Genomic DNA, 10,057 nt, shown 5'->3' with positions numbered 1-10,057 from the left:
TATATCTATACACACTTACACGCATTATTACAGCTGCTGTTTCTCTTTATATATATATATCTATACACACTTACACGCGTTATTACAGCTGCTGTTTCTCTTTATATATTTATCTATACACACTCACACGCGTTATTACAGCTGCTGTTTCTCTTTATATATTTATATATATATATATATATATATATATCTATACACACTTACACGTGTTATTACAGCTGCTGTTTCTCTTTATATATATATCTATACACACTTACACGCGTTATTACAGCTGCTGTTTCTCTTTATATATATATATCTATACACACTCACACGCGTTATTACAGCTGCTGTTTCTCTTTATATATATATCTATACACACTCACACGCGTTATTACAGCTGCTGTTTCTCTTTATATATATATCTATACACACTTACTCGCGTTATTACAGCTGCTGTTTCTCTTTATATATTTATCTATACACACTCACACGCGTTATTACAGCTGCTGTTTCTCTTTATATATTTATATATATATATATATACACACTTACACATGTTATTACAGCTGCTGTTTCTCTTTATATACATATCTATACACACTTACACGCGTTATTACAGCTGCTGTTTCTCTTTATATATATATCTATACACACTCACACGCGTTATTACAGCTGCTGTTTCTCTTTATATATATATATCTATACACACTTACACGCATTATTACAGCTGCTGTTTCTCTTTATATATATATATCTATACACACTTACACGCGTTATTACAGCTGCTGTTTCTCTTTATATATTTATCTATACACACTCACACGCGTTATTACAGCTGCTGTTTCTCTTTATATATTTATATATATATATATATATATCTATACACACTTACACGTGTTATTACAGCTGCTGTTTCTCTTTATATATATATCTATACACACTTACACGCGTTATTACAGCTGCTGTTTCTCTTTATATATATATATCTATACACACTCACACGCGTTATTACAGCTGCTGTTTCTCTTTATATATATATCTATACACACTCACACGCGTTATTACAGCTGCTGTTTCTCTTTATATATATATATATCTATACACACTTACACGCATTATTACAGCTGCTGTTTCTCTTTATATATATATCTATACACACTTACACACGTTATTACAGCTGCTGTTTCTCTTTTTATATATATATATATATATATATATACACACTTACACGCGTTATTACAGCTGCTGTTTCTCTTTATATATTTATCTATACACACTTACATGCGTTATTACAGCTGCTGTTTCTCTTTATATATATATCTATACACACTTACACACGTTATTACAGCTGCTGTTTCTCTTTATATATATATCTATAAACACTCACACGCATTATTACAGCTGCTGTTTCTCTTTATATACATATATCTATAAACACTCACACGCGTTATTACAGCTGCTGTTTCTCTTTATATATATATCTATAAACACTTACACGCATTATTACAGCTGCTGTTTCTCTTTATATATATATATATATATATACACACTTACACGCGTTATTACAGCTGCTGTTTCTCTTTATATACATATCTATACACACTTACACGCGTTATTACAGCTGCTGTTTCTCTTTATATATATATCTATACACACTCACACGCGTTATTACAGCTGCTGTTTCTCTTTATATACATATCTATACACACTCACACGCGTTATTACAGCTGCTGTTTCTCTTTATATATATATATACACACTCACACGCGTGATTACAGCTGCTGTTTCTCTTTATATATATATCTATACACACTCACACGCGTTATTACAGCTGCTGTTTCTCTTTATATATATATATCTATACACACTTACACGCATTATTACAGCTGCTGTTTCTCTTTATATATATATATATCTATACACACTTACACGCGTTATTACAGCTGCTGTTTCTCTTTATATATTTATCTATACACACTCACACGCGTTATTACAGCTGCTGTTTCTCTTTATATATTTATATATATATATATATATATATATATATATCTATACACACTTACACGTGTTATTACAGCTGCTGTTTCTCTTTATATATATATCTATACACACTTACACGCGTTATTACAGCTGCTGTTTCTCTTTATATATATATCTATACACACTCACACGCGTTATTACAGCTGCTGTTTCTCTTTATATATATATCTATACACACTCACACGCGTTATTACAGCTGCTGTTTCTCTTTATATATATATATATCTATACACACTTACACGCATTATTACAGCTGCTGTTTCTCTTTATATATATATCTATACACACTTACACACGTTATTACAGCTGCTGTTTCTCTTTTTATATATATATATATATATATATATATATATATATATATATATATATATATATATACACACTCACACGCGTTATTACAGCTGCTGTTTCTCTTTATATACATATCTATACACACTCACACGCGTTATTACAGCTGCTGTTTCTCTTTATATATATATATATATATATATATATATCTATACACACTCACACGCGTTATTACAGCTGCTGTTTCTCTTTATATATATATATATATATATATATCTCTATAAACACTTACACGCGTTATTACAGCTGCTGTTTCTCTTTATATACATATCTATACACACTCACACGCGTTATTACAGATTTTTTATTTACAGTATTTACAGATTGTGTGATTTTGTTGTCAGCACATTCAACTTTGTACAGAACAAATAGCCTGAATGTGTTTCATTATACTGTACCCCCATATATCCATAATGACAATGAAGTTCAACTGAATTGAATTCATCTTCCAACAAATAAGACCACACAGCCGAAAGCAGCGCTGACTCAGCAGAAACGCATCTGAAATTAAAGCAGTACTTCAGTGGTTTTTAGGCTAATCTGTCTCAGCTTCCTTCATCTGTGTCCTGCAGTTTATGAAGCCCATTCGCTTCTGTTGAGTTTAGTGACCAGTTTTTTCTGCCCTTTCAGGGAAACATGTTGACGTCACTGACTGTGATAATAGCTCGTGTAACACACTAACAGCATTTTTTATTCTTGTTTTAAAAGGTAACACAGTGAATGTGTGTGATACGGCTAAATTTTCATATTTAAAACACAAACATGAGATTCTAGTACAAAACGAAAGCTTAAAGCTCTGTAAATCTTTTTACATTAAAATCTACTGTTTGAAATCTGTTCATGTCCATGAGGAAAAACACCACAGATCATGTTCTCAATGGTCTAGGGGTTGGGGTCAGTTAAACCCCCGATGATTATATAACTGTACCTTTTTGACTTTTTCATGATTGTGTAATCGTCGTCCTTTGGTTCACAATTAAATTTAAATAACAATAAATTAAGTAATAAAACATACAGACTAAAAACATGTAACATTTCTCACACAGACATTAATGGGTTAAACTTCATGCTCGATCCCTTCATGTGCTGTAAACTCGGCACCAAAAGAACCATTCGGCTCCAGACACTGCAAACCTGGACCTCCACCTGACACAGGGTCCCTCAGCTGGACAGATGAGAGAGAGAGGGAGGGAGGTCAGTTAGAGCGTTGGGAAGAAAAAGAGAAGAAGAACCAAAGACACAATCTGCATCCACAAGGCGACAACACAGGAGAGACAGGGGTAACAGGTAGAACTGTACACAGAACCTAATGGACTAGCTTTAGAACTGTTTTGATTACTGCAGAGTGCAATAAAAACAAACTCGCTATGCTTCATACAGACCGCATACATTTACACACATTATCAATATAGAACACCTTTATGAACTGTCATACATATGCAACACTAAGTTCATAAGATGGCCTCAAGTGTGAGGGGGGTCGATTGTGGGTCGAACCCTCAATCACCGTGTTAGTTATTCTGGAGTTCAGTTTACAGTGTAATTAAAATTAAAATGTCTTTTTTAGACAAAACAACACAGTAGTTTGATTGGGATCATTCCTAATCACATCCTCGCTTATTTTCTGACCTGTCTACAGGCCACCTCGTTTGTTCTCAGACCTCCTCCTGACTGTGATGGGTCCTGAGATCACTGCCTCGTTTGTTCTGAGACCTCCCCCTGACTGCGATTGGCCCTAATCACTGTCTCATTTACTCAGACCTGCCTCTAATGACTTAAAAAGATGACCCAAACTTAGAAACCCCAAAACTGAAACCTCACCTCTCCCTAATCTTGGTAAGTGAGACACAGGTTTTTTTTTAAATATTTACACTGGTGAACAACTAAAGAAAATCAGATACTTGAAATTTAAGACAGATACTGAGAGTTCCGGCTGAGAGCAATGTGCTTGTAGCTACATGAACTCAAGACTGAGCGCTGAGCAGCATGCAAGTACCCCTCAAATCAGGTGCCCACAGCTGCTTTCGCTCAGGTCTTTTTAATCATTCGTGGCTCTCCGGCCCCTCCAAGCGGCCAGAGGTGGCCTAGCAGGCTGCCTGGACATTACACCTACAATATTGTATTTACTGAACGAGTGAACAGAGGGAGGAATGAATGAGTGAGTGAATCAATGAATAAATGTGCATGAATTAAAGAAGTGACTAATCGATTGAGAGATGTAATCTTACCTACAGTTCTGTCGTGTGTCCACCAGGAATATGTAAAGGTGGGTGCATTTTGAATGAATCAAAGAATGAACAGATTTATGAGTGCGTGCATAAATGAACACATAATACATGCATAAACAAATAAATAAATGAGGGAGTTACTTAATAAGAAAATGAATGAATGACTGATGTAATGTTACCTGCAGTTCTGTTGTGTTTCCATCAGGTGGAGTATGTACAAAAAGAGTATGTTATGAATGAATGAATGAAAGATGTAATTTTTGAGTTTATTATGAATTAATAAATTGTGTTATATTACCTGCAGTTCTGTTGAGTCTCCACCAGGCAGAGTATGTTCAAGGCGAGTGAGTGAACGTCTGTGTGGATGCTGGGGTCAGAGATCAAATCTCTCAGTTTATGTAAACCTCCTTCATTTTCCAGCAAAGTGCTGTAATCAGACACTGCAAGCGCGCACACACACACACACACACACACATATATATACATATATACACTGTGGTTCTCATCACTGCCTTGTTTGTTCTGAGACCTCCCCTGACTGTGATTAGTCCATATGGTCTCACCTGGTTGACTGTATTAATGCACAAGGTTTGTTTCTAGTTATGCTGAGATGTTCAGAGTTCGTCTTATATATATATATACACACACACACACACACACACACACACACACACACACACACACACACACACGTAACAGCATGTTTTCAGTCTTTCTCTCTCAACCTTTTCTCTTCTTCTCTCTCACCGCTTTGCCGAACAACAAGCTGGATGCCCCACAGAGCCCAGAGCTGCACTCCAGATGGCTGAGAACAATCAAGGAGAGGGTAGAAGGGCTGGAACGACCTGATAAAGAAAGAGAGAAACCTAGCCACCAGCAGCAATCATAGGGATCCAAGCACTTTAGGTGACTGTAGAAATTAGTTTACAGCACTCTTGATCTTTGATGACTGCTTCGACGTAAAGCAGTGGTAAAGTATATTATATACAATAATTTTGTCTTTATGCCTCATGGTGTAGGATTTATGGGACAGAACATAATATGCTGCGCTGTAGTACGCTTTTCAGGCCAATTGGGCTCACCTTGCTCCCCTGAATAGTAGGAGGTAGTAGGTCTACGACTTATGTACCATGTTTTATGCCTCCATGACTTAAAGTATTTGAGAGAAGAATAGTAAGAAAAACTGGGAAAAACAACAAAAGTTCAGTGCCCAGTCCACTAATATTGATACATTATTCATACTACTGTGGTAAAAGTAACTTTTAATTAAAATGACTTAACCAGGAAACATAAGGTTGAGTTATAGCTACTGATACATGACAAGTAATTCATTAGGTCAGATTTGTAGTTCTCTGCTACTCTTAATTGCTAGATAGAGAGACCAGAATAAAAAGTAAAGTTTGTACCAAACGCACAATCCCTTGAACAAATGCACACACTTACCGGTAGGAAACCATTTCATGATCCGGAGGAGTCCATGATATCACTGAGGAATGCTGTACATAAACAAAAATATTAATAAATAAAAAGTGATGAGACTTCATTCTTAAGGCATGGTTTTAAACATTTCCCTGTGGCTACAACTCACAGATATAAACCTAATAGATCATATAACAAATAAAATGTACACAATTCACCACCCTTAACCCAAACGTAGTAAGGCAAGACATGCTTGATGACTAAAATATGCTTTACTTGCCTTAGTTAACCACTTTAGCTACAAGACTAATCCCGAGTCAAGACAGGTGGGTCTAAATCGAGACAGGCTAGTCCCAAATCAACACGGATGAGTCTAGTTTATGGCCAAACCGAGATATGCTAGTCTAAAGTTAAGACAGGCAATCAGAGTCAAGACAGGCTAATCCCAAGTCAATACAGCCAAGCTGTAAGACTTTATGTAGTTTCTTACAACACAATGTGACCAGTGGAGGTTTCCTGATCTTTGTGGAGATTTTTTTATTTATAAGTATAATTCCCCAATACCAGTTTGTTGAGGATGGTGTTGCGGAGCTCGGCATCTAGTCTCCACTCAGGCCGTCTGCTGGATGTCAGATTGGCCAGAACTCCCCCAGCGAAGTAGCTGACCCCCACTTCTACAACTGGACTGTGCAGCAGAGCCAGAATATATTTCAGTAGATCCTCCTCCATCAGCCACTCACGCAGATCCTCCACCTCTGCCATGTTATTCTACACAAACACACAGTAATTCCAGTAAGCCCTAATAGTGAAAAATGCTTGGACCCCGAAGATTGCCGCTATATTCATCACAATCCAGAGTAACACACAACTTGATGATTTGTACACAGGTAAATGAAGGCCGTGTTAGGAGTCTTGCCCAAGGACTCTTATTGGTATAGTGTAGGGTGCTTGCTCAAGTGGGGGATTTAACCCCTGTCTACAGTGTAGAAGGTAGAGGTGTTACCCACTAATACTTCAGGTGTGCTGCAGATATAAGGGAGATAAATAGCACAAGCATTATAGATGTACTGCAGGTGTGCTGCAGACAAGCTGCAGGTCTAAGGGAGGTAAATAGCAGGTGTACTGCAGATGTGTGGCAGGTCTAAGGGAGGTACGTAGCAGGTGTACTGCAGATGTGTGGCAGGTCTAAGGGAGGTAAGTAGTAGGTGTACTGCAGATGTGTGGCAGGTCTAAGGGAGGTAAGTAGCAGGTGTACTGCAGATGTGTGGCAGGTCTAAGGGAGGTATGTAGTAGGTGTACTGCAGATGTGTGGCAGGTCTAAGGGTGGTAAGTAGCAGGTGTACTGCAGATGTGTGGCAGGTCTAAGGGAGGTAAGTAGCAGGTGTACTGCAGATGTGTGGCAGGTCTAAGGGAGGTAAGTAGCAGGTGTACTGCAGAAGTGTGGCAGATCTAAGGGAGGTAAGTAGCAGGTGTGCTGCAGACAAGCTGCAGGTCTAAGGGAGGTAAGTAGCAGGTGTACTGCAGATGTGTGGCAGGTCTAAGGGAGGTAAGTAGCAGGTGTACTGCAGATGTGTGGCAGGTCTAAGGGAGGTAAGTAGTAGGTGTACTGCAGATGTGTGGCAGGTCTAAGGGAGGTAAGTAGCAGGTGTACTGCAGATGTGTGGCAGGTCTAAGGGAGGTACGTAGCAGGTGTACTGCAGATGTGTGGCAGGTCTAAGGGAGGTACGTAGCAGGTGTACTGCAGATGTGTGGCAGGTCTAAGGGAGGTACGTAGCAGGTGTACTGCAGATGTGTGGCAGGTCTAAGGGAGGTACGTAGCAGGTGTACTGCAGATGTGTGGCAGGTCTAAGGGAGGTACGTAGCAGGTGTACTGCAGATGTGTGGCAGGTCTAAGGGAGGTACGTAGCAGGTGTACTGCAGATGTGTGGCAGGTCTAAGGGAGGTACGTAGCAGGTGTACTGCAGATGTGTGGCAGGTCTAAGGGAGGTACGTAGCAGGTGTACTGCAGATGTGTGGCAGGTCTAAGGGAGGTACGTAGCAGGTGTACTGCAGATGTGTGGCAGGTCTAAGGGAGGTACGTAGCAGGTGTACTGCAGATGTGTGGCAGGTCTAAGGGAGGTACGTAGCAGGTGTACTGCAGATGTGTGGCAGGTCTAAGGGAGGTATGTAGTAGGTGTACTGCAGATGTGTGGCAGGTCTAAGGGAGGTAAGTAGCAGGTGTACTGCAGATGTGTGGCAGGTCTAAGGGAGGCAAGTAGCAGGTGTACTGCAGATGTGTGGCACGTCTAAGGGAGGCAAGTAGCAGGTGTACTGCAGAAGTGTGGCACGTCTAAGGGTGGTAAGTAGTAGGTGTACTGCAGATGTGTGGCAGGTCTAAGGGAGGTATGTAGTAGGTGTACTGCAGATGTGTGGCAGGTCTAAGGGTGGTAAGTAGTAGGTGTACTGCAGATGTGTGGCAGGTCTAAGGGAGGTAAGTAGCAGGTGTACTGCAGAAGTGTGGCAGATCTAAGGGAGGTAAGTAGCAGGTGTGCTGCAGACAAGCTGCAGGTCTAAGGGAGGTAAGTAGCAGGTGTACTGCAGATGTGTGGCAGGTCTAAGGGAGGTAAGTAGCAGGTGTACTGCAGATGTGTGGCAGGTCTAAGGGAGGTAAGTAGCAGGTGTACTGCAGATGTGTGGCAGGTCTAAGGGAGGTAAGTAGCAGGTGTACTGCAGATGTGTGGCAGGTCTAAGGGAGGTAAGTAGCAGGTGTACTGCAGAAGTGTGGCAGATCTAAGGGAGGTAAGTAGCAGGTGTGCTGCAGACAAGCTGCAGGTCTAAGGGAGGTAAGTAGCAGGTGTACTGCAGATGTGTGGCAGGTCTAAGGGAGGTAAGTAGCAGGTGTACTGCAGATGTGTGGCAGGTCTAAGGGAGGTAAGTAGCAGGTGTACTGCAGATGTGTGGCAGGTCTAAGGGAGGTAAGTAGCAGGTGTACTGCAGATGTGTGGCAGGTCTAAGGGAGGTAAGTAGCAGGTGTGCTGCAGGTGTGCAGCAGGTCTAAGGGAGGTAAGTAGCAGGTGTACTGCAGGTGTGCAGCAGGTCTAAGGGAGGTAAGTAGCAGGTGTACTGCAGATGTGTGGCACGTCTAAGGGAGGTAAGTAGCAGGTGTACTGCAGATGTGTGGCAGGTCTAAGGGAGGTAAGTAGCAGGTGTACTGCAGATGTGTGGCAGGTCTAAGGGAGGTAAGTAGCAGGTGTACTGCAGGTGTAAGGGAGGAGTGATGCACTTTGTGAGAGTGAAACTCACCAACAGACCCAAAACTTTCTGCTGGACACTGGAATCAAAGAAATATGTCTGCAGAGCACAAAAGACACACAGACAGTCGATTTCAGTGCAAATATCCAATTCAAATGTCCACACAATGTGTCTTATGAGTGTGACCAAATGCAGTCAAGAGCAGAAACCAAAATGTTTGAAAAACTATACTAATAGGAAAACTTATGAGCTAAATCTACTTAGCGAACTCACTAGGTATCCTTATCAACCAGATCAGTCACATAAACTCCCAGACTCTCCAAATGGTTTCCTTTCTGTTGACATCGTAATACGATTTACTGAAAGAGTCATAAAGATCCTCCTTCTCTCCACATCATGAATGAGGTTCCTCTCACACATTGCAGAGCAAAGAAATGTGTGAAAATGGGCTTCTGTCAGGCTGTGTTCACAGAACACTTTGGGATCAGTTAAAACGCAGGACAATGAAGTCGCTCTGGTGTCGGATTTAATCAGTTTTATTCATTAATGCATGCAGGTCAGTGAAACTGAGTTGTGCTGTTTCGATGACATTGTGTCGTCATGTTTACTTCATAAGTGCTTATTTGGTCAACATAATCTTGAGTAAAGCTCAACTTCTGTCCTTACATGGTAGCTGGTAAATAGTTCGCCATTCGCTCAAAGCATCAACTATTTCCCAGCTACCATGTAAGATACTGACGAACGCAACTCTACAACAGTTCAGTAGCTCAGAAACAAAGTCAAAAAGTCCCTGTGAGCATCAAAAATAG

The 10,057-nt window shown here is 40.2% G+C and overlaps 1 protein-coding gene across 6 annotated transcripts in view; it reads right to left on the bottom strand.

Annotated features, from left to right (window-relative positions):
* Nucleotides 1-2,664: 2,664 nt before the first annotated feature.
* The window catches only part of si:ch1073-82l19.1 (protein zyg-11 homolog), a 30,393-nt gene continuing 23,000 nt past the window's right edge, over nt 2,665-10,057 (bottom strand). The window contains exons 12-19 of one of the 6 annotated variants that reach the window (XR_005129282.1): nt 9,300-9,347; nt 6,582-6,785; nt 6,042-6,094; nt 5,346-5,443; nt 4,897-4,965; nt 4,778-4,785; nt 4,599-4,606; nt 2,665-3,535 (exon numbers count right to left, since the gene is read on the bottom strand). Coding sequence is in view for 5 of the 6 variants with exons in the window: in XM_037532197.1 (XP_037388094.1) it covers nt 3,450-3,535; nt 4,778-4,785; nt 4,897-5,038; nt 5,346-5,443; nt 6,042-6,094; nt 6,582-6,785; nt 9,300-9,347 (639 nt within the window). In the remaining variant the exon portion in view is untranslated. Of the gene's footprint in view, nt 3,536-4,598; nt 4,607-4,777; nt 4,786-4,896; nt 5,039-5,345; nt 5,444-6,041; nt 6,095-6,581; nt 6,786-9,299; nt 9,348-10,057 lie in introns of all 6 variants that reach the window. The other 5 variants (XM_037532201.1, XM_037532197.1, XM_037532213.1 and 2 more) reach the window with 5 other exon arrangements.

Source organism: Pygocentrus nattereri, chromosome 2 (assembly GCF_015220715.1).
Source record: "Pygocentrus nattereri isolate fPygNat1 chromosome 2, fPygNat1.pri, whole genome shotgun sequence".
NCBI lineage: Eukaryota > Metazoa > Chordata > Actinopteri > Characiformes > Serrasalmidae > Pygocentrus > Pygocentrus nattereri.
The sequence above is the reverse complement of the archived record's forward strand: the minus strand, read 5'-3'. Positions and strand labels throughout refer to the sequence as shown.